The sequence below is a fragment of the Pleurodeles waltl genome, chromosome 1_1 (genome assembly GCF_031143425.1).
Source record: "Pleurodeles waltl isolate 20211129_DDA chromosome 1_1, aPleWal1.hap1.20221129, whole genome shotgun sequence".
In the NCBI taxonomy this organism is placed as follows: domain Eukaryota; kingdom Metazoa; phylum Chordata; class Amphibia; order Caudata; family Salamandridae; genus Pleurodeles; species Pleurodeles waltl.
In genome coordinates this window covers 138,355,324-138,382,460 of record NC_090436.1, presented here as the reverse complement: position 1 = coordinate 138,382,460, position 27,137 = coordinate 138,355,324, and the positions used below count along the sequence as shown (strand labels likewise).

General features: G+C 47.9%; 1 protein-coding gene across 4 annotated transcripts in view; it reads left to right on the top strand.

Moving 5' to 3' along the window:
- SMAD2 (SMAD family member 2) overlaps positions 1 to 27,137 on the top strand; it is a 379,037-nt gene that overhangs the window by 195,835 nt on the left and 156,065 nt on the right. For all 4 annotated transcript variants that reach the window (XM_069219017.1, XM_069219067.1, XM_069219021.1 and 1 more), the window contains one exon: positions 20,402 to 20,455. In XM_069219017.1, the coding sequence (XP_069075118.1) occupies positions 20,402 to 20,455 (54 nt within the window). The remainder of the gene's footprint in view (positions 1 to 20,401; positions 20,456 to 27,137) is intronic.

Sequence of the window (27,137 nt, the reverse complement as noted above, 5' to 3'; positions counted from 1 at the left end):
TCTAGCCTAGCCTTCTCTTCCATTAAAATACACCTTGCGGCAATATCTGCATACCTGCAGACTACCTATTCAACTTCCCTATATAGGATACCAGTCATTAAAGTATTCATGGAAGGGCTTAAAAGAATTATACCACCAAGAACACCACCTGTTCCTTCATGGAACTTAAATGTTGTCTTAACAAGACTCATGGGTCCACCTTTTGAACCCATGCACTCTTGCGAAATACAGTTCCTCACCTGGAAGGTTGCATTTCTCATCGCCATTACATCTCTAAGAAGAGTAAGCGAAATTCAGGCGTTTACAATACAAGAACCTTTTATACAACTACACAAAAATAAAGTCGTCCTAAGGACTAATCCTAAATTTTTACCAAAGGTTATTTCACCGTTCCACCTAAATCAAACAGTGGAACTACCAGTGTTCTTCCCACAGCCAGATTCCGTAGCTGAGAGGGCACTACATACATTAGATGTCAAAAGAGCATTAATGTACTACATTGACAGAACGAAAAACATCAGAAAGACTAAACAACTATTTATTGCATTCCAAAAACCTCATGCAGGAAACCCAATATCAAAACAAGGTATAGCCAGATGGATAGTTAAATGCATCCAAATCTGCTACCTTAAAGCAAAACGACAACTGCCCATTACACGAAGGGCACACTCAACCAGAATAAAAAAGGTGCTACCATGGCCTTTCTAGGAAACATCCCAATGCAAGAAATATGTAAGGCAGCCACATGGTCTACGCCACACACGTTCACCAAGCACTACTGTGTAGACGTGCTATCCGCACAGCAAGCCACAGTAGGTCAAGCCGTGTTAAGAACGTGATTTCAAACCACTTCCATTCCTACAGGCTGAACCACCGCTTTTGGGGAGATAACTGCTTACTAGTCTATGCAGAACATGTGTATCTACAGCGACAGATGCCATCGAACTGAAAATGTCACTTACCCAGTGTACATCTGTTCGTGGCATCAGTCGCTGGAGATTCACATGTGCCCACCCACCTCCCCGGGAGCCTGTAGCAATTCGGAAGTTAGCTTCAACTTTGTATATTTGTATATATATTATTTTAGCCTTAAATAGGTACATACTTAGTCACTCCATTGCATGGGCACTATTACTACAACACAACTCCTACCTCACCCTCTGTGGGGAAAACAATCGAAGATGGAGTCGACGCCCATGCGCAATGGAGACAAAAGGAGGAGTCACTCGGTCCCGTGACTCGAAAGACTTCTTCGAAGAAAAACAACTTGTAACACTCCGACACAACACCAGATGGCGAGCTATGCAGAACATGTGAATCTCCAGCGACTGATGCCACGAACAGATGTACACTGGGTAAGTGACATTTTCATTTCTTAGTTTATTTTAAGAACCACAGGTTCAAATTCTACATGTAATATCTCATTTGAAAGGTATTGCAGGTAAGTACTTCAGGAACTTTAAATCATTACATTAGCATGTATACTTTTTACATAAAACTCAATAAGCTGTTTTAAAAGTGGACACTTAGTGCAATTTTCACAGTTCCTGGGGGAGGTAAGTTTTTGTTAGTTTTGTCAGGTAAGTAAATCACTTACAAGTCTCAGGTTTGGGTCCAAGGTAGCCCACCGTTGGGGGTTCAGAGCAACCCCAAAGTTACCACACCAGCAGCTCAGGGCCGGTCAGGTGCAGAGGTCAAAGAGGTGCCCAAAACACATAGGCTTCAATGGAGAGAAGGGGGTGCCCCGGTTCCGGTCTGCACGCAGGTAAGTACCTGCGTCTTCGGAGGGCAGACCAGGGGGGGGTTTTGTAGGGCACCGGGGGGACACCAGTCAGCACAAAAAGTACACCCTCAGCAGCGCGGGGGCGGCCGGGTGCAGTGTGCAAACAAGAGTCTGGTTCTCTATAGATTTCAATGAGAGATCAAGGGATCTCTTCAGCGTCGCAGGCAGGCAAGGTGGGGGCTCCTCGGGGTAGCCACCACCTGGGCAAGGGAGAGGGCCTCCTGCGAGTCACTCCTGCACAGGAGTTCCGTTCCTTTAGGTGCTGGGGGCTGCAGGTGCAGGGTCTTTTCCAGCCGTCGGGAAATGGAGTTTCAGGCAGTCGCGGTCAGGGGGAGCCTCGGGATTCCCTCTGCAGGCGTCGCTGTGGGGGCTCAGGGGGGACAACTTTGGTTACTCACGGTCTCGGAGTCGCCGGAGGGTCCTCCCTGAGGTGTTGGTTCTCCACCAGTCGAGTCGGGGTCGCCGGGTGCAGTGTTGCAAGTCTCACGCTTCTTGCAGGGAGTTGCAGGGGTCTTTAAGTCTGCTCCTTGAAACAAAGTTGCAGTCTTTTTGGAGCAGTACCGCTGTCCTCGGGAGTTTCTTGGTCTCTTGGAAGCAGGGCAGTCCTCTGAGGATTCAGAGGTCGCTGGTCCTGGAGAAAGCGTCGCTGGAGCAGGGTTCTTTAGAAGGCAGGAGACAGGCCGGTAGGACTGGGGCCAAAGCAGTTGGTGTCTTCTGTTCTTCCTCTGCAGGGGTTTTTCAGCTCAGCAGTCTTCTTCTTCTTGTAGTTTCAGGAATCTAATTTCTTAGGTTCAGGGGAGCCCTTAAATACTAAATTTAAGGGCGTGTTTAGGTTTGGGGGGTTAGTAGCCAATGGCTACTAGCCCTGAGGGTGGGTACACCCTCTTTGTGCCTCCTCCCAAGGGGAGGGGGTCACATCCCTAATCCTATTGGGGAATCCTCCATCTGCAAGATGGAGGATTTCTAAAAGTTAGAGTCACTTCAGCTCAGGACACCTTAGGGGCTGTCCTGACTGGCCAGTGACTCCTCCTTGTTATTCTCATTATTTCCTCCGGCCTTGCCGCCAAAAGTGGGGGCCGTGGCCGGAGGGGGTGGGCAACTCCACTAGCTGGAGTGTCCTGCGGTGCTGGCTCAAAGGGGTGAGCCTTTGAGGCTCACCGCCAGGTGTGACAGCTCCTGCCTGGGGGAGGTGTCAGCATCTCCACCCAGTGCAGGCTTTGTTACTGGCCTCAGAGTGACAAAGGCACTCTCCCCATGGGGCCAGCAACATGTCTCGGTTGTGGCAGGCTGCTGGAACCAGTCAGCCTACACAGATAGTCGGTTAAGGTTTCAGGGGGCACCTCTAAGGTGCCCTCTGGGGTGTATTTCACAATAAAATGTACACTGGCATCAGTGTGCATTTATTGTGCTGAGAAGTTTGATACCAAACTTCCCAGTTTTCATTGTAGCCATTATGGTGCTGTGGAGTCCGTGTTTGACAGACTCCCAGACCATATACTCTTATGGCTACCCTGCACTTACAATGTCTAAGGTTTGGCTTAGACACTGTAGGGGCACAGTACTCATGTACTGGTGCCCTCACCTATGGTATAGTGCACCCTGCCTTAGGGCTGTAAGGCCTACTAGAGGGGGACTTATCTATACTGCATAGGCAGTGTGAGGTTGGCATGGCACCCTGAGGGGAGTGCCATGTCGACTTACTCGTTTTGTTCTCACCAGCCCACACAAGCTGGCAAGCAGTGTATCTGTGCTGAGTGAGGGTTCCCCAGGGTGGCATAAGATATGCTGCAGCCCTTAGAGACCTTCCCTGGCATCAGGGCCCTTGGTACCAGGGGTACCAGTTACAAGGGACTTACCTGGATGCCAGGGTGTGCCAATTGTGGAATCAAAAGTACAGGTTAGGGAAAGAACACTGGTGCTGGGGCCTGGTTAGCAGGCCTCAGCACACTTTCAATTCAAAACATAGCATCAGCAAAGGCAAAAAGTCAGGGGGTAACCATGCCAAGGAGGCATTTCCTTACACAACCCCTCCCCCCCCCCCCAAACGAAAGAGGATGAGACTAACCTTTCCCAAGAGAGTCTTCATTTTCTAAGTGGAAGAACCTGGAAAGGCCATCTGCATTGGCATGGGCAGTCCCAGGTCTGTGTTCCCCTATAAAGTCCATTCCCTGTAGGGAGATGGACCACCTCAACAGTTTTGGATTCTCACCTTTCATTTGCATCAGCCATCTGAGAGGTCTGTGGTCAGTCTGAACTAGGAAGTGAGTACCAAAGAGGTATGGTCTCAACTTCTTCAGGGACCAAACCACAGCAAAGGCCTCCCTCTCAATGGCACTCCAACGCTGCTCCCTGGGGAGTAACCTCCTGCTAATGAAAGCAACAGGCTGGTCAAGGCCATCATCATTTGTTTGGGACAAAACTGCCCCTATCCCATGTTCAGAGGCATCTGTCTGCACAATGAACTGCTTGGAGTAATCTGGAGCTTTTAGAACTGGTGCTGTGCACATAGCTTGTTTCAGGGTGTCAAAGGCCTGTTGGCATTCTACAGTCCAGTTTACTTTCTTGGGCATTTTCTTGGAGGTGAGTTCTGTGAGGGCTGTCACAATGGATCCATATCCCTTCACAAACCTCCTATAGTACCCAGTCAAGCCAAGGAATGCCCTGACTTGAGTCTGGGTTTTTGGAGCTGCCCAGTCCAGAATAGTCTGGATCTTAGGCTGGAGTGGCTGAACTTGGCCTCCACCTACAAGGTGTCCCAAGTAAACCACAGTTCCCTGCCCTATCTGGCATTTGGATGCCTTGATAGAGAGGCCTGCAGATTGCAGAGCCTTCAAAACCTTCTTCAGGTGGACCAGGTGATCCTGCCAGTTGGAGCTAAAGACAGCAATATCGTCAAGATAAGCTGCACTGAAGGACTCCAAGCCAGCAAGGACTTGATTCACCAACCTTTGGAAGGTGGCAGGGGCATTCTTTAAACCAAATGGCATAACAGTGAACTGATAATGCCCATCGGGTGTGGAGAATGCTGTCTTTTCTTTTGCTCCAGGGGCCATTTTGATTTGCCAGTACCCTGCTGTTAAGTCAAAGGTACTTAAGAATTTGGCAGCCCCTAATTTATCAATCAGCTCATCAGCTCTAGGAATGGGATGGGCATCTGTCTTGGTGACAGAATTAAGTCCTCTGTAGTCCACACAAAACCTCATCTCTCTCTTTCCATCTTTGGTGTGAGGTTTGGGGACTAAGACCACTGGGCTAGCCCAGGGGCTGTCAGAGTACTCAATTACTCCCAATTCCAGCATCTTGTGGACTTCCACCTTGATGCTCTCCTTAACTTGATCAGACTGTCTGAATATTTTGTTTTTGACAGGCATGCTGTCTCCTGTGTCCACATCATGGGTACACAGGTGTGTCTGACCAGGGGTTAGGGAAAAGAGCCCAGCAAACTGTTGCAAGACCTTCCTACAGTCAGCTTGCTGTTGGCCAGAGAAGGTGTCTGAATAGATCACTCCATCTACTGAGCCATCTTTAGGGTCTGATGACAGAAGATCAGGGAGAGGCTCACTCTCAGCTTCCTGATCCTCATCTGTTACCATTAACAGATTTACATCAGGCCTGTCATGGAAGAGCTTAAGGCGGTTCACATGGATCACCCTCTTGGGGCTCCTGCCCAGGTCTACCAGATAGGTGACCTGACTCTTCCTCTCTAGCACTGGGTAAGGGCCACTCCATTTGTCCTGAAGTGCCCTGGGAGCCACAGGCTCCAAAACCCAGACTTTCTGCCCTGGTTGAAATTCAACCAGTGCAGCCTATGGTTTTTGTTTGCCTTTTCCATGTACTCTGCCATCCTTGAGCGAAGGCCAAGTACATAGTCCACTATGTCTTGCTTAGGCTCATGAAGAGGTCTCTCCCAGCCTTCTTTCACAAGAGCTAGTGGTCCCCTTACAGGGTGGCCAAACAGAAGTTCAAAGGGTGAGAACCCTACTCCCTTCTGAGGCACCTCCCTGTAAGCAAAAAGCAGACATGGCAAGAGGACATCCCATCTCCTTTTTAGTTTTTATGGGAGCCCCATGATCATGCCCTTTAATGTCTTGTTGAATCTCTCAACAAGGCCATTAGTTTGTGGATGATATGGTGTAGTGAATTTATAAGTCACTCCACACTCATTCCACATGTGTTTTAGGTATGCTGACATGAAATTGGTACCTCTGTCAGACACCACCTCCTTAGGGAAGCCCACTCTGGTAAAGATACCAATGAGGGCCTTGGCTACTGCAGGGGCAGTAGTCGACCTAAGGGGAATAGCTTCAGGATACCTAGTAGCATGATCCACTACTACTAGGATGTACATATTTCCTGAGGCTGTGGGAGGTTCCAGTGGACCCACTATGTCCACACCCACTCTTTCAAAAGGGACCCCCACCACTGGAAGTGGAATGAGGGGGGCCTTTGGATGTCCACCTGTCTTACCACTGGCTTGACAGGTGGGACAGGAGGTGCAAAACTCCTTAACCTTCTGGGACATGTTGGGCCAGTAGAAGTGGTTGACTAACCTCTCCCACGTCTTGGTTTGTCCCAAATGCCCAGCAAGGGGAATATCATGTGCTAAGGTCAGAATAAACTCTCTGAACCCCTGAGGCACTACCACTCTCCTAGTGGCACCAGGTTTGGGATCTCTTGCCTCAGTGTACAGGAGTCCATCTTCCCAATAGACCTTATGTGTTCCATTTTTCTTGCCTTTGGACTCTTCAGCAGCTTGCTGCCTAAGGCCTTCAAGAGAGGGACAGGTTTCTTGTCCCTTACACAACACTTCCCTTGAGGGTCCCCCTGGGCCCAAGAGCTCAACCTGATAAGGTTCCAGCTCCATAGGCTCAGTTCCCTCAGAGGGCAGAACTTCTTCCCGAGAAGAGAGGTTCTCTTTTTCTTGTTGTGTTGCAGCTGGTTTCCCAGCTGACTTTCCTTTTCTCTTGGTAGGCTGGGCCTTTCTTCCAGACTCCAGCTCTACTTTTTCACCCTGTGCCTTGCACTGTGCCCTTGTCTTGACACACACCAGTTCAGGAATACCCAGCATGGCTGCATGGGTTTTCAGTTCTACCTCAGCCCATGCTGAGGACTCCAGGTCATTTCCAAGCAAACAGTCTACTGGGATATTTGAGGAGACCACCACCTGTTTCAGGCCATTGACCCCTCCCCACTCTAAAGTTACCATAGCCATGGGATGTACTTTAGTCTGATTGTCAGCGTTGGTGACTGGATAAGTTTGTCCAGCCAGGTATTGGCCAGGGGAAACCAGTTTCTCTGTCACCATAGTGACACTGGCACCTGTATCCCTCAGGCCCTCTACACTTGTCCCATTAATTAAGAGCTGCTGCCTGTATTTTTGCATGTTAGGGGGCCAGGCAGCCAGTGTGGCTAAATCCACCCCACCCTCCGAGACTAATGTAGCTTCAGTGTGACACCTGATTTGCTCTGGGCACACTGTTGATCCCACTTGGAGACTGGCCATTCCAGTTTTAGCTGGAGTGGAGTTAGAAGTGGTATCTTTCTTGGGACAGGCCTTGTCTCCAGTTTGGTGTCCAGACTGACTACAGCTACGACACCAGGCCTTTTTGGGATCAAAGTTTTTACCCTTGTACCCAGAATTGTTTTGTGAAGAGGCTCTGTGCCCACCCTCCTGTGCAGGTTTTTGGGGGCCTGTAGAAGACTCTTTACTATTTTTGTTTTTGGCTGTCTCACCACCCTTCCCCTGGGGAGGTTTTGTGACCCCTTTCTTTTGGTCACCCCCTGTGGAAGTTTTGGACACCCTAGTCTTGACCCAATGGTCCGCCTTCTTTCCCAATTCTTGGGGAGAAATTGGTCCTAGGTCTACCAGATGCTGATGCAGTTTATCATTGAAACAATTACTTAATAGGTGTTCTTTCACAAATAAATTGTACAGCCCATCATAATTACTTACACCACTGCCTTGAATCCAACCATCTAGTGTTTTTACTGAGTAGTCTACAAAGTCAACCCAGGTTTGGCTCGAGGATTTTTGAGCCCCCCTGAATCTAATCCTATACTCCTCAGTGGAGAATCCAAAGCCCTCAATCAGGGTACCCTTCATGAGGTCATAAGATTCTGCATCTTTTCCAGAGAGTGTGAGGAGTCTATCCCTACACTTTCCTGTGAACATTTCCCAAAGGAGAGCACCCCAGTGAGATTTGTTCACTTTTCTGGTTACACAAGCCCTCTCAAAAGCTGTGAACCATTTGGTGATGTCATCACCATCTTCATATTTAGTTACAATCCCTGTAGGGATTTTCAACATGTCAGGAGAATCTCTGACCCTATTTATGTTGCTGCCACCATTGATGGGTCCTAGGCCCATCTCTTGTCTTTCCCTTTCTATGGCTAGGATCTGTCTTTCCAAAGCCAATCTTTTGGCCATCCTGGCTAACTGGATGTCCTCTTCACTGGAGTTATCCTCAGTGATTTCAGAGAGGTTGGTCCCTCCTGTCAGGGAGCCAGCCTCTCTGACTATTATTTGTGGAGTCAGGGCTTGAGAGGCCCTGTCTTCCCTAGTTAGGACTGGTAGGGGGGAATCACCCTCCAAGTCACTATCATCATCCTCTGTGTTGCCATCCTCAGAGGGGTTGGCCTTTTCAAACTCTGCCAAAAGCTCCTGGAGCTGTAGTTTGGAAGGTCTGGGGCCCATTACTATTTTCTTTAGTGTACAGAGTGACCTTAGCTCCCTCATCTTAAGATGGAGGTAAGGTGTGGTGTCGAGTTCCACCACATTCACATCTGTACTGGACATTATGCTTCTAAAAGTTGGAATACTTTTTAAGAATCTAAAACTAGTTCTAGAATCTAATTCAAACTTTTACCAAACTTTTAAACTCTAAAAGGAAATGCTAACAGGGACTAACACAAGGCCCTAGCAGGACTTTTAAGAATTTAGAAAAATTTCAAATTGCAAAAACAATTTCTAATGACAATTTTGGGAATTTGTCGTGTGATCAGGTATTGGCTGAGTAGTCCAGCCAATGCAAAGTCTTGTACCCCACCGCTGATCCACCAATGTAGGAAGTTGGCTCTGTATGTGCTATTTCAAAGTAAGGAATAGCATGCACAGAGTCCAAGGGTTCCCCTTAGAGGTAAGATAGTGGCAAAAAGAGATAATACTAATGCTCTATTTTGTGGTAGTGTGGTCGAGCAGTAGGCTTATCAAAGGAGTAGTGTTAAGCATTTGTTGTACATACACACAGGCAATAAATGAGGAACACACACTCAGAGACAAATCCAGGCCAATAGGTTTTGTTATAGAAAAATATATTTTCTTAGTTTATTTTAAGAACCACAGGATCAAATTCTACATGTAATATCTCATTTGAAAGGTATTGCAGGTAAGTACTTCAGGAACTCTAAATCATTACATTAGCATGTATACTTTTTACATAAAACACAATAAGCTGTTTTAAAAGTGGACACAGTGCAATTTTCACAGTTCCTGGGGGAGGTAAGTTTTTGTTAGTTTTGTCAGGTAAGTAAATCACTTACAAGTCTCAGGTTTGGGTCCAAGGTAGCCCACCGTTGGGGGTTCAGAGCAACCCCAAAGTTAACACACCAGCAGCTCAGGGCTGGTCAGGTGCAGAGGTCAAAGAGGTGCCCAAAACACATAGGCTTCAATGGAGAGAAGGGGGTGCCCCGGTTCCGGTCTGCCAGCAGGTAAGTACCCGCGTCTTCGGAGGGCAGACCAGGGGGGTTTTGTAGGGCACCGGGGGGACACCAGTCAGCACAAAAAGTACACCCTCAGCAGCGCGGGGGCGGCCGGGTGCAGTGTGCAAACAAGCGTCGGGTTCTCTATAGATTTCAATGAGAGATCAAGGGATCTCTTCAGCGTCGCAGGCAGGCAAGGGGGTGGGGCTCCTCGGGGTAGCCACCACCTGGGCAAGGGAGAGGGCCTCCTGGGGGTCACTCCTGCACAGGAGTTCCGTTCCTTTAGGTGCTGGGGGCTGCGGGTGCAGGGTCTTTTCCAGCCGTCGGGAAATGGAGTTTCAGGCAGTCGCGGTCAGGGGGAGCCTCGGGATTCCCTCTGCAGGCGTAGCTGTGGGGGGTTAGGGGGGACAACTTTGGTTACTCACGGTCTCGGAGTTGCCGGAGGGTCCTCCCTGAGGTGTTTGTTCTCCACCAGTCGAGTCGGGGTTGCCGGGTGCAGTGTTGCAAGTCTCACGCTTCTTGCGGGGAGTTGCAGTGGTCTTTAAGTCTGCTCCTTGAAACAAAGTTGCAGTTCTTTTGGAGCAGTGCCGCTGTCCTCGGGAGTTTCTTGTCTTTCTTGAAGTCGGGCAGTCCTCAGAGGATTCAGAGGTCGCTGGTCCCTTGGAAAGCGTCGCTGGAGCAGGTTTCTTTGGAAGGCAGGAGACAGGCCGGTAAGTCTGGGGCCAAAGCAGTTGGTGTCTTCTGTTCTTCCTCTGCAGGGGTTTTTCAGCTCAGCAGTCTTCTTCTTCTTGTAGTTTCAGGAATCTAATTTGTTAGGTTCAGGGGAGCCCTTAAATACTAAATTTAAGGGCGTGTTTAGGTCTGGGGGGTTAGTAACCAATGGCTACTAGCCCTGAGGGTGGGTACACCCTCTTTGTGCCTCCTCCCAAGGGGAGGGGGTCACATCCCTAATCCTATTGGGGAATCCTCCATCTGCAAGATAGAGGATTTCTAAAAGTTAGAGTCACTTCAGCTCAGGACACCTTAGGGGCTGTCCTGACTGGCCAGTGACTCCTCCTTGTTATTCTCATTATTTCCTCCGGCCTTGCCGCCAAAAGTGGGGGCCGTGGCCGGAGGGGGCGGGCAACTCCACTAGCTGGAGTGTCCTGCGGTGCTGGCACAAAGGGGTGAGCCTTTGAGGCTCACCGCCAGGTGTGACAGCTCCTGCCTGGGGGAGGTGTCAGCATCTCCACCCAGTGCAGGCTTTGTTACTGGCCTCAGAGTGACAAAGGCACTCTCCCCATGGGGCCAGCAACATGTCTCGGTTGTGGCAGGCTGCTGGAACCAGTCAGCCTACACAGATAGTCGGTTAAGGTTTCAGGGGGCACCTCTAAGGTGCCCTCTGGGGTGTATTTCACAATAAAATGTACACTGGCATCAGTGTGCATTTATTGTGCTGAGAAGTTTGATACCAAACTTCCCAGTTTTCAGTGTAGCCATTATGGTGCTGTGGAGTCTGTGTTTGACAGACTCCCAGACCATATACTCTTATGGCTACCCTGCACTTACAATGTCTGTTTGGCTTAGACACTGTAGGGGAACAGTACTCATGTACTGGTGCCCTCACCTATGGTATAGTGCACCCTGCCTTAGGGCTGTAAGGCCTACTAGAGGGGGACTTATCTATACTGCATAGGCAGTGTGAGGTTGGCATGGTACCCTGAGGGGAGTGCCATGTCGACTTACTCGTTTTGTTCTCACCAGCACACACAAGCTGGCAAGCAGTGTCTCTGTGCTGAGTGAGGGTTCCCCAGGGTGGCATAAGATATGCTGCAGCCCTTAGAGACCTTCGCTGGCATCAGGGCCCTTGGTACCAGTTACAAGGGACTTACCTGGATGCCAGGGTGTGCCAATTGTGGATTCAAAAGTACAGGTTAGGCAAAGAACACTGGTGCTGGGGCCTGGTTAGCAGTCCTCAGCACACTTTCAATTCAAAACATAGCATCAGCAAAGGCAAAAAGTCAGGGGGTAACCATGCCAAGGAGGCATTTCCTTACACCTATGTATTGGATTTTTTTTCCCCCCAAACTGACCGCCTCCACAAAAGAAAAAAAGAGAGAGAGAGAATATATATGTTCGATGGCATGTGTAGCTGCAGATACACATGCTGGGCATATCCCGCCATCTATTGTTGTGCTCGGAGTGTTACAAGTTGTTTTTCTTCGAAGAAGTCATTTTACGAGTCACAGGATCGAGCGACTCCTCCTTTCGGTGATAGTGCGTATGGGCATCGACTCCTTTGTTAGATTGTTTTCTTTCCGCCATCTGGTTCGGATGGGTTCCCTCTCACTCCGAGACTTTCGATTTGGAAACTTTATATTCATTTTTTCATACCGTCGGTATTGTTTTCGAACGCGTTTACATCTGCAATCGATCCAGTAGTATAGTCGGGATCAAAAAAACGCCCTTTCGGGCGGTTGCACCCTTCTTGGGCCTATTCCAGCCTGTTGCGCCATAGCCTCATGGATCAGACTCCATTCCGATTCTGTCCTCGATGCCACGCTAAATTCCCTTATACCGACACTTGGTCTATAATCTTTGCCTTTCTCCTGAACATCGAGAGGAAGATTGTGAAGCTGGCTGTTCGTTTCAATCGAAAAAGACACTGAGTGATCGAAGGGCAAGAAGACTTGAGATGGCGTCAAAAGATACAGAGTCCACCGACACCTTAGAGGAGGAGCAAGCACATGCGGCTGTTTCGATCAAAGATTCCCACTCTGAACAAGGATAAGAAGACAGCCAGCCAATAACAGCGGCACAGCATGTGAGTACACCTGACCCTACACCCACTTTCAAAAAATCAAGCAAGGCCTTGGGTGCATCACTGCTGTCAAGCCATAGTTCCACCCGAAAGAAAGTAATCAGCGACCAGCCCCCTGGGTTCGGTGCCGAAAAATGCCAAAACACCCCATTAACAGGCCACGCCTATTTCGGTGCTGGAGTTGAGCAAGAAAGTAAGAAGCTCAACCTCCGAACCAACACCTACAATATTCGGATCCAAAATTAATGCGTCTGGCTTCAGAGCCGAAACCTCAGCTAATCTCTTTGGGACCGAAACACCTCGGAACCGCTTAGGAACCGAAAACATCCTTCTACACAGAAGAGACAATTTGAAAGATATGCCCAAAATATCCATCAAACAATCCTCGAAGGGCACAAAAACAACCTCTGAACGTCAATTAGAGGAATCTGACATTCTGCCAATTCTGGAGGTAACGGATAGTAAGCAGGGAAGAATACAAATCCACAAAGAGACTAGGAAAATTATTACTTCTCCACCTCCATAGACTAAAAGAAAGCTAGCATTACAAGAGACTCTTGATACTGCTCCACCACCAACAAAAATGTTCAAGAGAAAAGAGAAACCATCATCTCTCCAGTGTTCTTCACCACATTCGCCACAGCTTTCTTTCTCACCACTACCTAATACCCCACCATCAGTCACCATCACACTCCCATACCTATTCACAGGGAGACACAGTGGACCCATGAGACATGTATGATTCGGACTCTATACCGTCCAATTAACCTGATCTTTACCCTACTAAACCATCACCACCTGAGGATAGTACTGTTTATACCCAAGTTTAATCTAGGATAGCTGCATACTATGTGGGCCAAATGCATGCAGAACCCTTGGAAAAGGATTTTATTTTTAATACTCTACCCATAAACACTACCAGTGCTTACCAGTGCTTCCTGGTATGCTTAGACACGCAGATGACATATTCAAGGAACCAGTTGAAGCTAGGGTTCTAACTCCAAGAATTGACAAAAAATGTAAGCGTGCACCAACAGACCCAGTGTACATTACACAACAACTGCCACCAGAGTCCATTGTGGTCTGTGCAGCCAGGAAACTGACTAATAGTCTTCAGGGGATACCCCACTCCCTGACAAAGAAAGTATAAAATTTGATGCTGTGTGGAAAAGGGTGGCCACTCAAGCAGCTAACCAATGGCGTATTGCCAATTCACAGGCCCTGTTGGCAAGATACGACAGGGCACTTTGTGATGAAATGCAAGATTTCTTGCAATACCTACCCAAGGAACCCCAAAAAAGAGCGCAGCAAATTGTAGAAGAGGTACAGTCTATTACAAATAACCGGATTAGATCTGCTCTAGATGCAGCTGACACTGCAGCTAGAAGTATTAATACTAACATTACAATCAATGACATGCATGGCTAAGGTCTTCTGGTCAAGTGGGGGCTGGGTCCAGGGGGCGGGCATCTCCACTAGCTGGAGTGCCCTGGGGCATTGTAACACGAAGCTTGAGCCTTTGAAGCTCACTGCTAGGTGTTACAGTTCCTGCAGGGGGGAGGTGTGAAGCACCTCCACCCAGAGCAGGCTTTGTTTCTGTCCTCAGAGAGCACAAAGGCTCTCACCGCATGGGGTCAGAAACTCGTCTCTCAGCAGCAGGCTGGCAGAGACCAGTCAGTCCTGCACTGAACAATTGGGTAAAATACAGGGGGCATCTCTAAGATGCCCTCTGTGTGCATTTTTTAATAAATCCAACACTGGCATCAGTGTGGGTTTATTATTCTGAGACGTTTGGTACCAAACTTCCCAGTATTCAGTGTAGCCATTATGGAGCTGTGGAGTTCGTTTTTTACAGACTCCCAGACCATATGCTCTTATGGCTACCCTGCACTTACAATGTCTAAGGTTTTGCTTAGACACTGTAGGGGCATGGTGCTCATGCACCTATGCCCTCACCTGTGGTATAGTGCACCCTGCCTTGGGCTGTAAGGCCTGCTAGAGGGGTGACTTACCTATGCCACAAGCAGTGTGAGGTTGGCATGGCACCCTGAGGGGAGTGCCATGTCGACTTACTCATTTTCTCCCCACCAGCACACACAAGCTGGCAAGCAGTGTGTCTGTGCTGAGTGAGGGGTCCCTAGGGTGGCATAAGACATGCTGCAGCCCTTAGAGACCTTCCCTGGCATCAGGGCCCTTGGTACCAGGGGTACCAGTTACAAGGGACTTACCTGGGTGCCTGGGTTGTGCCAATTGTGGAGACAATGGTACATTTTAGGTGAAAGAACACTGGTGCTGGGGCCTGGTTAGCAGGGTCCCAGCACACTTCTCAGTCAAGTCAGCATCAGTATCAGGCAAAAAGTGGGGGTAACTGCAACAGGGAGCCATTTCTTTACACACGGTTTTCGCCGTCTGTACGGGATCGACCTCGTCAGAGTCCGAATCCTCGATGGAGAAGGTTTCTTCTTCCTCTTCCAAGTGTTTTTGTCCTGTCGGCGCCGACGCCATTTGTAGTCTTCTTGCTCTTGGGTCTCTTAACGTCTTTCTGGACCGAAACGCTCGACAGGCCTCACAGGTATCCTCTTTGTGGTCTGGAGACCGACACAAATTACAGACCAGATGCTGATCTGTATAAGGATACTTGTTGTGACATTCGGGGCAGAAGCGGAATGGGGTCCGTTCCATTAGCCTTGAAGACGCACGTGGTCGGGCCCTACTAGGCCCCGCCGGGGAATCGAAAACCCCGAAGGGCCACGAGAGCTCTTCAAGATTCAGTGTCGATCTGTTGTAACTAACCGAAACGCGGAGCGAAAAGGAACACGTCCGAACCCGATGGCGGAAAGAAAACAATCTAAGATGGAGTCGACGCCCATGCGCAATGGAGCCGAAAGGGGAGGAGTCCCTCGATCTCGTGACTCGAAAAAGACTTCTTCGAAGAAAAATAACTTGTAACACTCCGAGCCCAACACTAGATGGCGTGATGTGCACAGCATGTGAATCTGCAGCGTCTCATGCCACGAATAGATGTACACTGGGTAAGTGACATTTTCCATATATATATATATATCTCAGAACATTTTCACATGGTTACAGGATGTCATTCCCCTTCTACAAAAGCACAATTACATGACTGCTTTAGATCTAAAGAACGTCTACTTCAACATTCCCATACATCCAGCTCACCGCAAGTACCTAAGGTTTGTAATATCAGGCAACCACTACCAATTCACAGTACTACCCTTCGGAATAACAACAGCTCCAAGAGTATTCCCAAAATGTCTAGCTGTAGTAGCAGCTCACCTCAGAAGGCAACACATACATGTCTTCCCTTATCTAGACGCTTGGTTAATAAAATCCAGCAACATTCTACTCTGTCAACAACAACACACAATACACAATAGATACCCTACACACACTAGGGTTCACAATCGATTACCAGAAATCTCATCTTCAGCCAGCACAAATTCAACCTTATCTAGGTGTAATTCTCAATATTCAAACAGCATTAGCCTACCCAAATCCACAACGAATACAGGCTTTTCAATACCTCATATCACAAATACAGGGGAGTCAAACTTACATGGTAAGATTTGTCATGAAACTATTGGGAATGATGGCATCATGCATAGCAATAGTACCAAATGCGAGACTAAACATGAGGACACTGCAACAGTGTCTCACAACAATGGTCTCAGGCACAGGGTCAGTTACAGGATCTAGTGTTGTTAGACCGCCAAACTTACAAATCTCTGCAGTGGTGGAATCACAACAACTAAACAAAAGGGCGGTCCTTTCAAGACCCAGTGCCACAGACCATTATCACAACAGATGCGTCAATGAACACGTTGGGGAGCTCATCTCAACAACCTAACCATACAAGGGGAATGGCACTCAACACAATCAACTTACCATGTAAACCACTTGGAATTATTAGCTGTGTTCTTAGCCATCAAAGCATTCCAACCTCAGATCATACACAAAACAGTGTTAATAAGAACAGACAACTTGACAACAATGTATTATCTGAAAAAACAAGGGGGGGCACATTCACCCCAATTGTCCCTTCTAGCTTAAGCAATATGGAAATGGGCAACTCAATCAGATTCACTTACTAGCAGAATACATCCCAGGGATACACAACCAGCTAGCAGACCTTCTAAGCAGGACACAGCAACAGATACATGAGTGAGAGATTCATCCACAAGTAGTTCAATATTACTTTCAAATGTGGGGAACACCAAACCTAGACCTTTTCGCAACAAGCGAAAACTCAAAATGCCAAAACTTGGCATCCACACACCCACACCCTCCGTCCAAGGGCAATCCTCTATGGATCAACTGGTCAAGGATATTTGCTTACGCTTTTCCCCCTCTCCCGTTAATTCCATTTCTGGTCAATAAAATGTGTCACACCTCTCTCACCATGATACTCCTAGCTTCCACGTGGGCACACCAACATTGGAACACATTACTCCTGGATCTGTCAGCAGTGCTCCTTCACAAACTTCCAAACAGGCCAGATCTGTTAACGCAGAACAAAGGTGAAATTAGGCATCCCAATCCCAGTGTACTCAATTTAGCAATTTGGACCCTGAAGTCATAGAGTTCGGATATGTACAGCTTCCATTAGAATGAATGAACGTTCTAAAACAAGCTTGTAAACCAACAACCAGGCAGTGCTATGCAAATAAGTGGCAACGGTATGTATACTACTGCCAACCTAAAAATATAGATCCACTTAAAGCATCAGTACAAGATATAGTGTGCTATTTGCTTTATTTACAAAAAGCAAAACTGGCTTGCTCCTCTATTAAAATTCATTTAACAGCCATATCAGCGTTCTACAAACCATACAACATACTTCTCTCTTTAGAGTTCCTGTCATAAAAGCATTTATGGAAGGACTTAAATGTATTATTCCACCCAGATCTGTACCAGTTCCTGCATGGAATCCTAATATTGTACTCACAAGACTAATGGACCAACCATTCGAACCCATGCTCTCTTGTCCTATTCAATTTCTCGCCTTGGAAGGTTGCTTTCTTAGTAGCAATTACTTCATTAAGAAAAGTAAGTGAAATTCAAGCACTTACTCTAGAGGAACTCTCCTTCCCAGTACACAAACACAAAGTAGTACTCAGGACAAACCCAAAATTCTTACCTAAAGTGGTTTCACCTTTTCACATTAAGCAGTCAGTGGAATTGCCAGTCTTCTTTCCACAGCCATACTCTACTGCTGAAAGAGCTCTAGACACTCTTGATCTTAAAAGAGCTTGTAAGGAAATGCCTCCTTTGCATGGTTACCCCCTGGCCTTTTGCCTTTGCTGATGCCCAGTTATAATTTGAAAGTGTGCTGAGGCCTGCTAACCAGGCCCCAGCACCAGTGTTCTTTCCCTAAACTGTACCTTTGTCTCCACAATTGGCACACCCTGGCATTCAGGTGAGTCCCTTGTAACTGGTACCCCTGATGCCAGGGAAGGTCTCCAAGGGCTGCAGCATGTCTTATGCCATCCTAGGGACCCCTCACTCAGCACATGCACACTGCTTGCCAGCTTGTGTGTGCTGGTGGGGAGAAAATTACTAAGTCGAAATGGCACTCCCCTCAGGGTGCCATCCCAACCTCACACTGCCTGTAGCATAGGTAAGTCACCCCTCTAGCACGCCTTACAGGCCTAAGGCAGGGTGCACTATTCCACAGGTGAGGGCATAGGTGCAGGAGCACTGTGCCCCTACAGTGTCTAAGCAAAACCTTAGACATTGTAAGTGCAGGGTTGCCATAAGAGTATATGGTCTGGGAGTCTGTCATACACTAACTCCACAGCACCAAAATGGCTGCACTGAAAACTGGGAAGTTTGGTATCAAACTTCTCAGCACAATAAATGCACACTGATGCCAGTGTACATTTTATTGTGAAATACACCCAGAGGGCATCTTAGAGATGCCCCCTGAAAACATACCCTACTTCCACTGTGGGCTGACTAGTTTTTGCCAGCCTGCCACACACCAGACATGTTGCTGGCCACATGGGGAGAGTGCCTTTGTCACTCTGTGACCAGTAATAAAGCTTGTACTGTGTGGAGGTGCTTCACACCTCCCCCTGCAGGAACTGTAACACCTGGCGGTGAGCCTCAAAGGCTCACCCCCTTTTTTACAGCGCCACAGGGCATCCCAGCTAGTGGAGATGCCCGCCCCTCCGGCCACTGCCCCCACTTTTGGCGGCAAGGCTGGAGGAGATAATGAGATAAACAAGGAGGAGTCACTGGCCAGTCAGGACAACCCCTAAGGTGTCCTGAGCTGAGGTGACTCTGACTTTTAGAAATCCTGGATTCCCCCAATAGGATTAGGGATGTGCCCTCCTCCCCACTGGGAGGAGGCACAAAGAGGGTGTAGCCACCCTCAGGGCTAGTAGCCATTGGCTACTAACCTCCCAGACCTAAACTCACCCCTAAATCGAGTATTTAGGGTCCCCCAGAACCTAGGAAGACAGATTCCTGCAACCTGAAGACGAAGAAGGACTACTGACCTGAAGCCCTGTAGAGAAGACGGAGACACCAACTGCTTTGGCCCCAGCCCTACCGGCCTGTCTCCCCACTTCAAGAAAAACTGCAACAGCGACGTGTCCACCAGGGTCCAGCGACCTCTGAAGCCTCAGAAGACTACCCTGCATCTAAAAGGACCAAGAAACTCCTGAGGACAGCGGCCCTGTTCCACAAAGACTGCAACTTTGCAACAAAGAAGCAACTTTTAAAGACCACACGTTTCCCGCCGGAAGCATGAGACTTTCCACTCTGCGCCCGACGCCCCCGGCTCGACCTACGGAAAGCTAACTCTACAGGGAGGACTCACCGGTGACTGCGAACCCGTGAGTAGCCAAAGTTGACCCCCCCCCCTGAGTCCCCACAGCGACGCCTGCAGAGGGAATCCAGAGGCTCCCCCTGACTGCGACTGCTTGCTTCAAGGAACCAGACGCCTGGTAAAGACACTGCACCCGCAGCCCCCAGGACCTGAAGGGACCGAACTCCAGTGCAGGAGCGACCCCCAGGTGGCCCTCTTCCTAGCCCTGGTGGTGGCTACCACAAGGAGCCCCCTCCCCCCCCCCCCCCCCCCCTTGCCTGCCTGCATCGCTGAAGAGACCCCTGGGTCTCCCATTGAATCCTATTGCAAACTCGACGCCTGTTTGCACTCTGCACCCGGCCGCCCCTGTGCCGCTGAGGGTGTACTTTCTGTGCCTGCTTGTGTCCCCCCTGGTGCCCTACAAAACCCCCCTGGTCTGCCCTCCGAAGTCGCAGGTACTTACCTGCTGCCAGACTAGAACCGGGGCACCCCTATTTCCATTGAAGCCTATGTGTTTTGGACACCTCTTTGACCTCTGCACCTGACCGGCCCTGAGCTGCTGGTGTGGTAACTTTGTGGTTGCCTTGAACCCCCAACGGTGGGCTACCTTGGACCCAACTTTGAACCCGGTAAGTGCTTTACTTACCTGTGAAACTAACAAATACTCCCCTCTCCCAGGAACTGTTAATTTTTGCAGTGTCCATTTTTAAAATACCTTATTGCCATTTTTGCCAAACCTGTACATGCTATTGTGGTGATTCAAAGTTCCTAAGTTACCTGAGTGAAATACCTTTCATTTAAAGTATTGTTTGTAAATCTTGAACCTGTGGTTCTTAAAATAAACTAAGAAAATATATTTTTCTATATAAAAACCTATTGGCCTGGAATTTGTCTGAGTGTGTGTTCCTCATTTATTGCCTGTGTGTGTACAATAAATGCTTAACACTACCCTCTGATAAGCCTACTGCTCGACCACACTACCACAAAATAGAGTATTAGAATTATCTTGGACTCTGTGCATGCTATTTCTTACTTTGAAATAGCACATACAGAGCCAACTTCCTACAAGTTGTGTTTAATGGTGGAAGTAAAATCATGGCAAAGGTTGCTGCTATATAAATGCTAATTTATGAACAGTAGCCCTTTTTGCTTCACAACCGCTGATTACCCCTTTGTAAAAAAAAAAAAAAAACAATAACACTTTTAATTTTGAAATAGATATTAAATTGTGGTGTAATAGTTTTCTTTATAGCAATGACTATTAGCTGACTTTTTTTTTGCTCAACAGGGTCTCCAGCAGAACTGTCTCCGAGTACTCTGTCTCCTGTCAATCATAGCCTGGGTGAGACTACACTATTCTGCAGTTTTATTACCTTTTACCATTATTTGTGAAGAGACGTAATGGTGTAATGTAAAATGTTTTTGGAATGAAATCTGTAAGGTGAGGTTCTCAACCTCACACATTCCTTGATAGATCTGGATTAGTTTTGCACTTGTTTGTTTCCTTCCTCTGCATCAGACTGCTTCATTCTTTGATGGTTGTATACAAAAGTAAAGGCAACAAAAGTCACTTGATGTCATTGACTAGAGAAAAAAGAGGTAATTGCTAAATGTACTAAACACGATAGTCAATGTTTCATGTAATAAAGCGGTCTAGAGACGAGGAAGAAAAGCTCACTTTTTTTAGACAACCCCCCCTTTAAAAAAAAAAAAAAAAACTCTTAAAAAAAATATTCAGTATCTTTAACATTGTTCCTGAGATTTTAATTAATACGTTTTTAGCTCAGTTAATCTTAATTGATAATTATGGTTGCAACATGTGCGGCTTTAAATAACGTGCTCTGCACGATCTTGCCATCTAGTGTTGGGTGTGTGCACTGCAAATTTTCGTTCGAAACTGAAAGCTCCATTTCAAAGTCACCTGTGGTTACCACTGCTGTGCATACTCCCTTACTTGACAGTCTGTCATTGCAATAATTTAATGCCTTTTTACCTGGTGGGAGTACTAAAGTCACCCCCTCTGGAACATGGCATGTGAGGTTCTTCCCAAACTACCTTGGTGTTCCCTTCGTTCAAGAAGTCTAAAATGGGCAAGGCACAGCTTTCAGATTCTATTTTCTGTCCTATGCATTACTGACTCGGTTTCTCGTACAGTGGGCACCAGTGTCTTCATCAGGCCTGGATGTGCCCCCCTAAAATTTTCAAGGACTTTCAGACATAATTGATTGATATTCTTTTTGATGGGGCCAGATCTTTTGGGCAAGAATTCAGTGTGGGTGTGGTGCATTTTAAAACCAGCTGAGAAAAGGCTTGCTCCTTGGGATTACTGTCCCCAGGCCCACTAATTCCACCAACAGTATATGAAGCTGGGGGTCTCGCCTTCTGGCAGAAGCAGCCATCTCAGTCCATCCAGCAACCAGCGTGTACTTTTTGTGGCTCTTGAGGGAAAGGCTGTGCCATATATCAAGGGCAGCTGCATCTGCATTATTCCACATTTCCAGACAACACTTCAAATATCCTTTAGTTGCTTGCCCTCGTACAAGCATCAGGCGCCGCTAAGGGTCGACTGCGACATTGCCTTCCCTACTAGTATTTTCTGTCACTTCAGACTGTGTCCTCAAGATCAGTTAGTCTCTTTCTGGACCCCCTCTTTACGTGCCGCTCTCCCTTTACACCCAGCTAATGACCCACTGTGCCAGAATCCCTTTTAAAGTTTTAAAGTAGTGTTGATGTTTTTCATCAAGGGGGCTATAAAGCTTGTTCCCAAGATATGGATCATGAACTTGAGCTATATTGTAGTCCCTAAGAAGAAATAAGACACATCCTAGACCCTTATATATTCAACTGTTTTTTCCAGTAAGAGTGGCTCAAAATGAAAACACTTAAGCATGTTAGGCTAGTCTCAAACCAAGAGAATTTAATTGTACCTGGACCTGCGGGACTTAAATTTTCATGTATGAGTCCTGCAGTTGGGAGCTTCTCCACTTCATGGTGGGATCAGACCACTTGAGTTCACTGCCCTTCACCTTGCTTTCTTCACAACCATCATGTCGCAGCGGTCTTAGCCTATCTTCACACGGCAAGGATAAATGTATTTCCATACCTTGACAACTGTTTATTGAATGCGATCTTGCTTCAGCTATCCTTTTAACACCTGCATGAGACTATGCCACTTCAGATTTTCCTTCAAGTTTGATCTTCAACCTTCATTGAGGCTGCCGTTTACTGGAGCCGTCTTGGACACTGTTTTCTTAACTTCATTCCACCATGGGCGCAGGACATCCCAGTTATGATGCGGATGTGTCTAGTAAGACCCACTCTTCCAGCCCTGATTCTGAGGCTTATGGGCATGTTAACATCTTGCAACTTACTGCTCAGGACCAGGGATCTAAGCAGACTCTTCAGTCTAACTTGTTCCTACATTTGGAAAACCTAAGTCAGTGTTTCATGTAATGGTCCTAATTAGACATTAAGGTTCATGCCGACTGGCGCTGCATGAACCTTTTGTATGGCTCAATTGTATATTCATTGCCACAGCATATCATGACTGTACACAGCTGTTCGCTTACACTCCAGAGGGCTAGCATCATAAAACAAGAACAAACAGATCATGGTTATCACAGCTGTCCACCTACAACCCTGGGGCCGGCAGCATCATTAAGGCATTTTCAAGATGAGAAAAACACTAATACCGCAAACAAACAGTACCTCTCCTCAGTCTCCTTCATTACATGTGGCTAGAGTGGTCCACAGTGTTGGTTTAGTAGTTTAATTGATACAGTCAGCAGTGCATGGCAACTGAAGAAGTTAGCTAGGGGCAGGGCTATTAGTCCGGGCATCGGGTGTGAGCGAAGTAGTTTAAGGTAAGCAGGGCAGGTTAATTTGTTAATGTAGGAAACCACCCTTTTTGGCATGGTTAGCCCCCACTTTTTGCCTGGTATCTGATGTGATTTCAACTGAAAGTGCACCAGGTCCCCAGTGCCAGAGCTCTTTCCCAGAACTGCAGTTGTTCTCCCCAATGGGCACACTCCTTAGCACCCTCTGTAAGTCCCTAGTAAATGGTACTCCTGTTACCTATGGTTCTAAGGAAGGTCCCTGAGGGCTGCAGCATTAGTTGTGCCACCCCCAGGGACCCCTCACCAAACCCACGCAATGCTGCCATTGCAGACTGCATGTGGTAATGCAGATAAAATTGAAAACACTGCCTGTCACTCACCCCTGTCTGCCAGGTCCCCTACTACTGTATATGCCAGGTGTAAGTCACCCCTAAGGCAGCGTGCATCAGGACACATGAGGGCATATATGCATTACCAGATATGCACCTGCTATGTCTCTCGAATCTTAGACATAGTAAGGGAACAGGGAAGCTATTTTTAATACGTGTGGAACACTGGTCAGTACGAGTTCCCCAGCTACATGATGGCTTCTCTGAACCTAGGGATGTTAGGTATCAATTATCTCAGAATACCAAACCCTCACTGATTCCAGTGAGGAATTTATTAATAAATGCACCATAGAGGTAGCCCCTGAAATCCTTCCAGCTACTAGTGTGTTGACTAATTGACTGACCAACTGACAAGTTAATCCACCTTAGAAATGTTTCTGGCCCCCAAGGTGAGAGCAAGCACTGTTGAGGGCCAGAGACAAAAGCCTTCTCTGGGCGGGGGTGTTAGCACCTCACCCAGACAACATGGACATTCCAGGGCGGGAAGCTTCAAAGGCCTAGCCGCCTTTGTAATGCAACCCAGGTCTCTCCAGATGGCGGAGATGACCGACACTCCCCTGTCCTGATCCCACTTTTGGCGGTAGGACAAGTGGAAAAATTAGGCAGATTAGGAGGTGTGCCCACTTCATGCCAGTCCCACCCATAAGGTGGACGAGCTGAAGTGGGCTCCACCTTTGGAAGAAATTAGGTTACTAGGGTTAGGGTTATGCCCACTTCCCAGTGGAAGTGGTAATAGAAAGGGTGTAGTCACCCTAAAATTGGTCAGCCCATTGGCTGACACCTAGCACTCTGGCAAACAACTCCAACGTATCCAAAATGCCTCCGCCCGACTGATCCTCGACATACCCCGCCGAAGTCACATCTCCCCTCACCTAAAGGAACTCCACTGGCTCCCGGTAGACAAGAGGATCACCTTTAAACTCCTGACCCACGCTCACAAGGCACTTCACAACACCGGACCCTCCTACCTCAACACCAGACTTAACTTCTACACTCCAACACGTCAACTCCGATCCGCCAACCTCGCCCTCGCCATCGTACCCCGAATCCAGCGCAAGACATCCGGCGGCAGATCCTTCTCCTTCCTCGCCGCCAAGACCTGGAACTCTCTCCCCACATCTCTTCGCCAGACCCAGGACCTCCTCGCATTCAGAAGGCTCCTCAAGACCTGGCTCTTCGACCGCTAAATCAGCAACGCTCCCCCCCCCCCCCCCCCCCCCCCCCTCAGCGCCTCGAAACCCTGACGGGTACATAGCGCGCTTTATAAATGCTATGATTGATTGATTGATTGATTGGCTTGGTTAGTCCCTGGTCTGTTTCACTGTAAAAGCCATTCTGTGTAGGGAGGTGGACCACCTTAACAGTTTGGGATTTTCACCTTGCATAAGCGATCTGAGAGGCCTGTGGTCAGTTTGAACAAGGGAGTGGGATCCAAACTATGGCCTCAACTTCTTTAGGGACCAAACCACAGCTAAGGCTTCCCTCTCTGGAGAGTAGCCTCCTGCTAATGAAAGCAGCAGGTTGGTCATGGCCATCATCGTTGATTTGGGACCGGACTGCTCCTATCCCATGTTCAAAGCCATCTGTCTGCACTATGAACTGCTTGGTGTAATCTGGAGCTTTGAGAACAGGTGCTGAGCACATTTCTTCTTTTACGGTGTCAGAGGCCTTTTGACAGCTTACTGTCCAGTTTACTTTCTGTGGCATTTTCTTGGAGTGCAACTCTGTGAGAGGGCATACAATGGAGCAGTACCCCTCCACAGACCTCCTGTAGTACCCAGTCAAGCCAAGAAATGCCCTGACCCATGCCTGGATTGTTGGAGCTACACAGTCCAGAAGTGTCTGGATCTTGGTTTGCAGTGGTTAAACTTAGCCTCCACCTACAAGACAGCCCAAATATACAGCCTAGCCCTATCTGGTACTTGCTTGCCTTGATAGTGAGGCCTTTTTCAGAGCCTCAAGGACCTTTCCCCGGGTGGATCAGGTGATCCTGCCAGGTAGAGCTGAAGACAGCAATATCAGCAAGATATGCTGCACTAAAGCCTTCTAACCCAACCAGGACTTTGTTCACCAACCTTTGAAACATGACAGGGGCATTCTTTAGTCCAAAGGGCATAAAAGTGAACTGATAATGCCCATCAGGAATGGAGACTGCAGATGTTTCTTTTGCTCCAGGCGTCAGACCTGTCTGTCAGTTCCCTGATGTGAGATCAAAAGTACTGAGATATGTCTGCCCCATACCTGTCAAATAGCTCATCAGCCCTAGGAATGGGGTGATCATCAGTTTTTCGTCACATCATTAAGACGCCTGTAGTCCACACAAAACCGCATTTCTTTTTTCTCACCTTAGGAAAGAGTCTTGTGGGACTAAAAACACTGCGCTGGCCCAGGGACTTTCAGAGTGCTCAACGACTGCCATTTCCTGCATCTTGCTGACCTCAGCTTTGATGCCCTCTTTGACATGCTCAGACTGTCTGTAAAGTTTGTTTTTGGCAGGAAAGCTGTCTCCATTGTCCACATCATGTGTGCACCAGGTAGTCTGACCAGGGGTCAAGGAGAAGAGCTCAGCATAGTGCTGCAAGACTTGCTTACTGTCAGCCTTCTGTTGGTGAGTGCATCTTAAAAGACCACTCCCTCAACTGAGCCATCGTTTGGGCTGCTGGAGAGGAGATCAGGGAGAGGTGCACTCTCTGCTTCTTGTCCCTCATCAATGAGCATGGTCATCTCAGCTCTGTCATGATAGGGTTTAAGGTGGTTTACATAGATTACCCTTTTGGGGATCCTGCAAGCGCCAAAGTCCACCAGGTAGGTGACTTCCCCTTTTCTCTCTAGGATGGTGTAGGGTCCACACCACTTATCTTGGATGGCTGTAGGAGCCATTGAGTCCAAAACACATGCCTTCTGCTCTGGTTGGACATACCAGAGCTTCTGGTGCTCTTGGCTGGCCTCAAAATGTTTGAAAGCTTTTTCCATGTACTCAGCCATCCTGGAACAAAGGCCAAGCACATAGTCAACAATATATTGTTTAGGCTCTCTGAGAGGCCTCTCCAATTCCTCCTTCACAAGACAAAGTGATCCCCTTACATGATGCCCAAACAGAAGCTCAAAGGGGGAAAAACCTACTCCCTTATGTGGCAACTGTCTAAGCAAAAAACAGGCATGGAAGTAAGACATCCCATCTCCTGAGTTTTTCAGGAAGTAGACTATTCATGCCTTCAATGTCTTGTTGAATCCCTCAACAAAGCCATTGGTTTGTGGGTCAGAGGGGGTAGTGAACTTCTAGGTCACACCACACTCAACCCATATGTGTTTCAGGTAGCGAGACATGAAGTTGGTACCTCTGTCTGATACCACCTTCTTTGGAAAGCCCACTCTGATGAATACTCCAATGAGGGCCCTAGCTACTGCACAGGGGGCAGTAGTATTCCCCAGGGGAATTGCTTCAGGATACCTGGTTGCATGATCCACTACAATCAGTATAAATCTGTTTCCTGATGCTGTTGGAGGTTCAAGGGGACCAACAATTTCAATCCTTACCCTTTCAAAAGAAACCCCAACCACTGGAAGTGGAATTAAGGGGGCCTTTGGATGGCCGCCGGGCTTGACATGTGGCTCAGGAGTTACAAAATTCCTTCACCTTCTGGGACATACCTGGCCAGTAGAAGGGGTTTATCAACCTACTTCATGTTTTTGCCCGGCCAAGATGCTCACCTAGGTGGATATCATGGGCCAAAGTGAGGAGAAACTCTCTAAACTGCTGAGGCACTACCACTCTCCTAGTGACATCATGTTTGGGGTC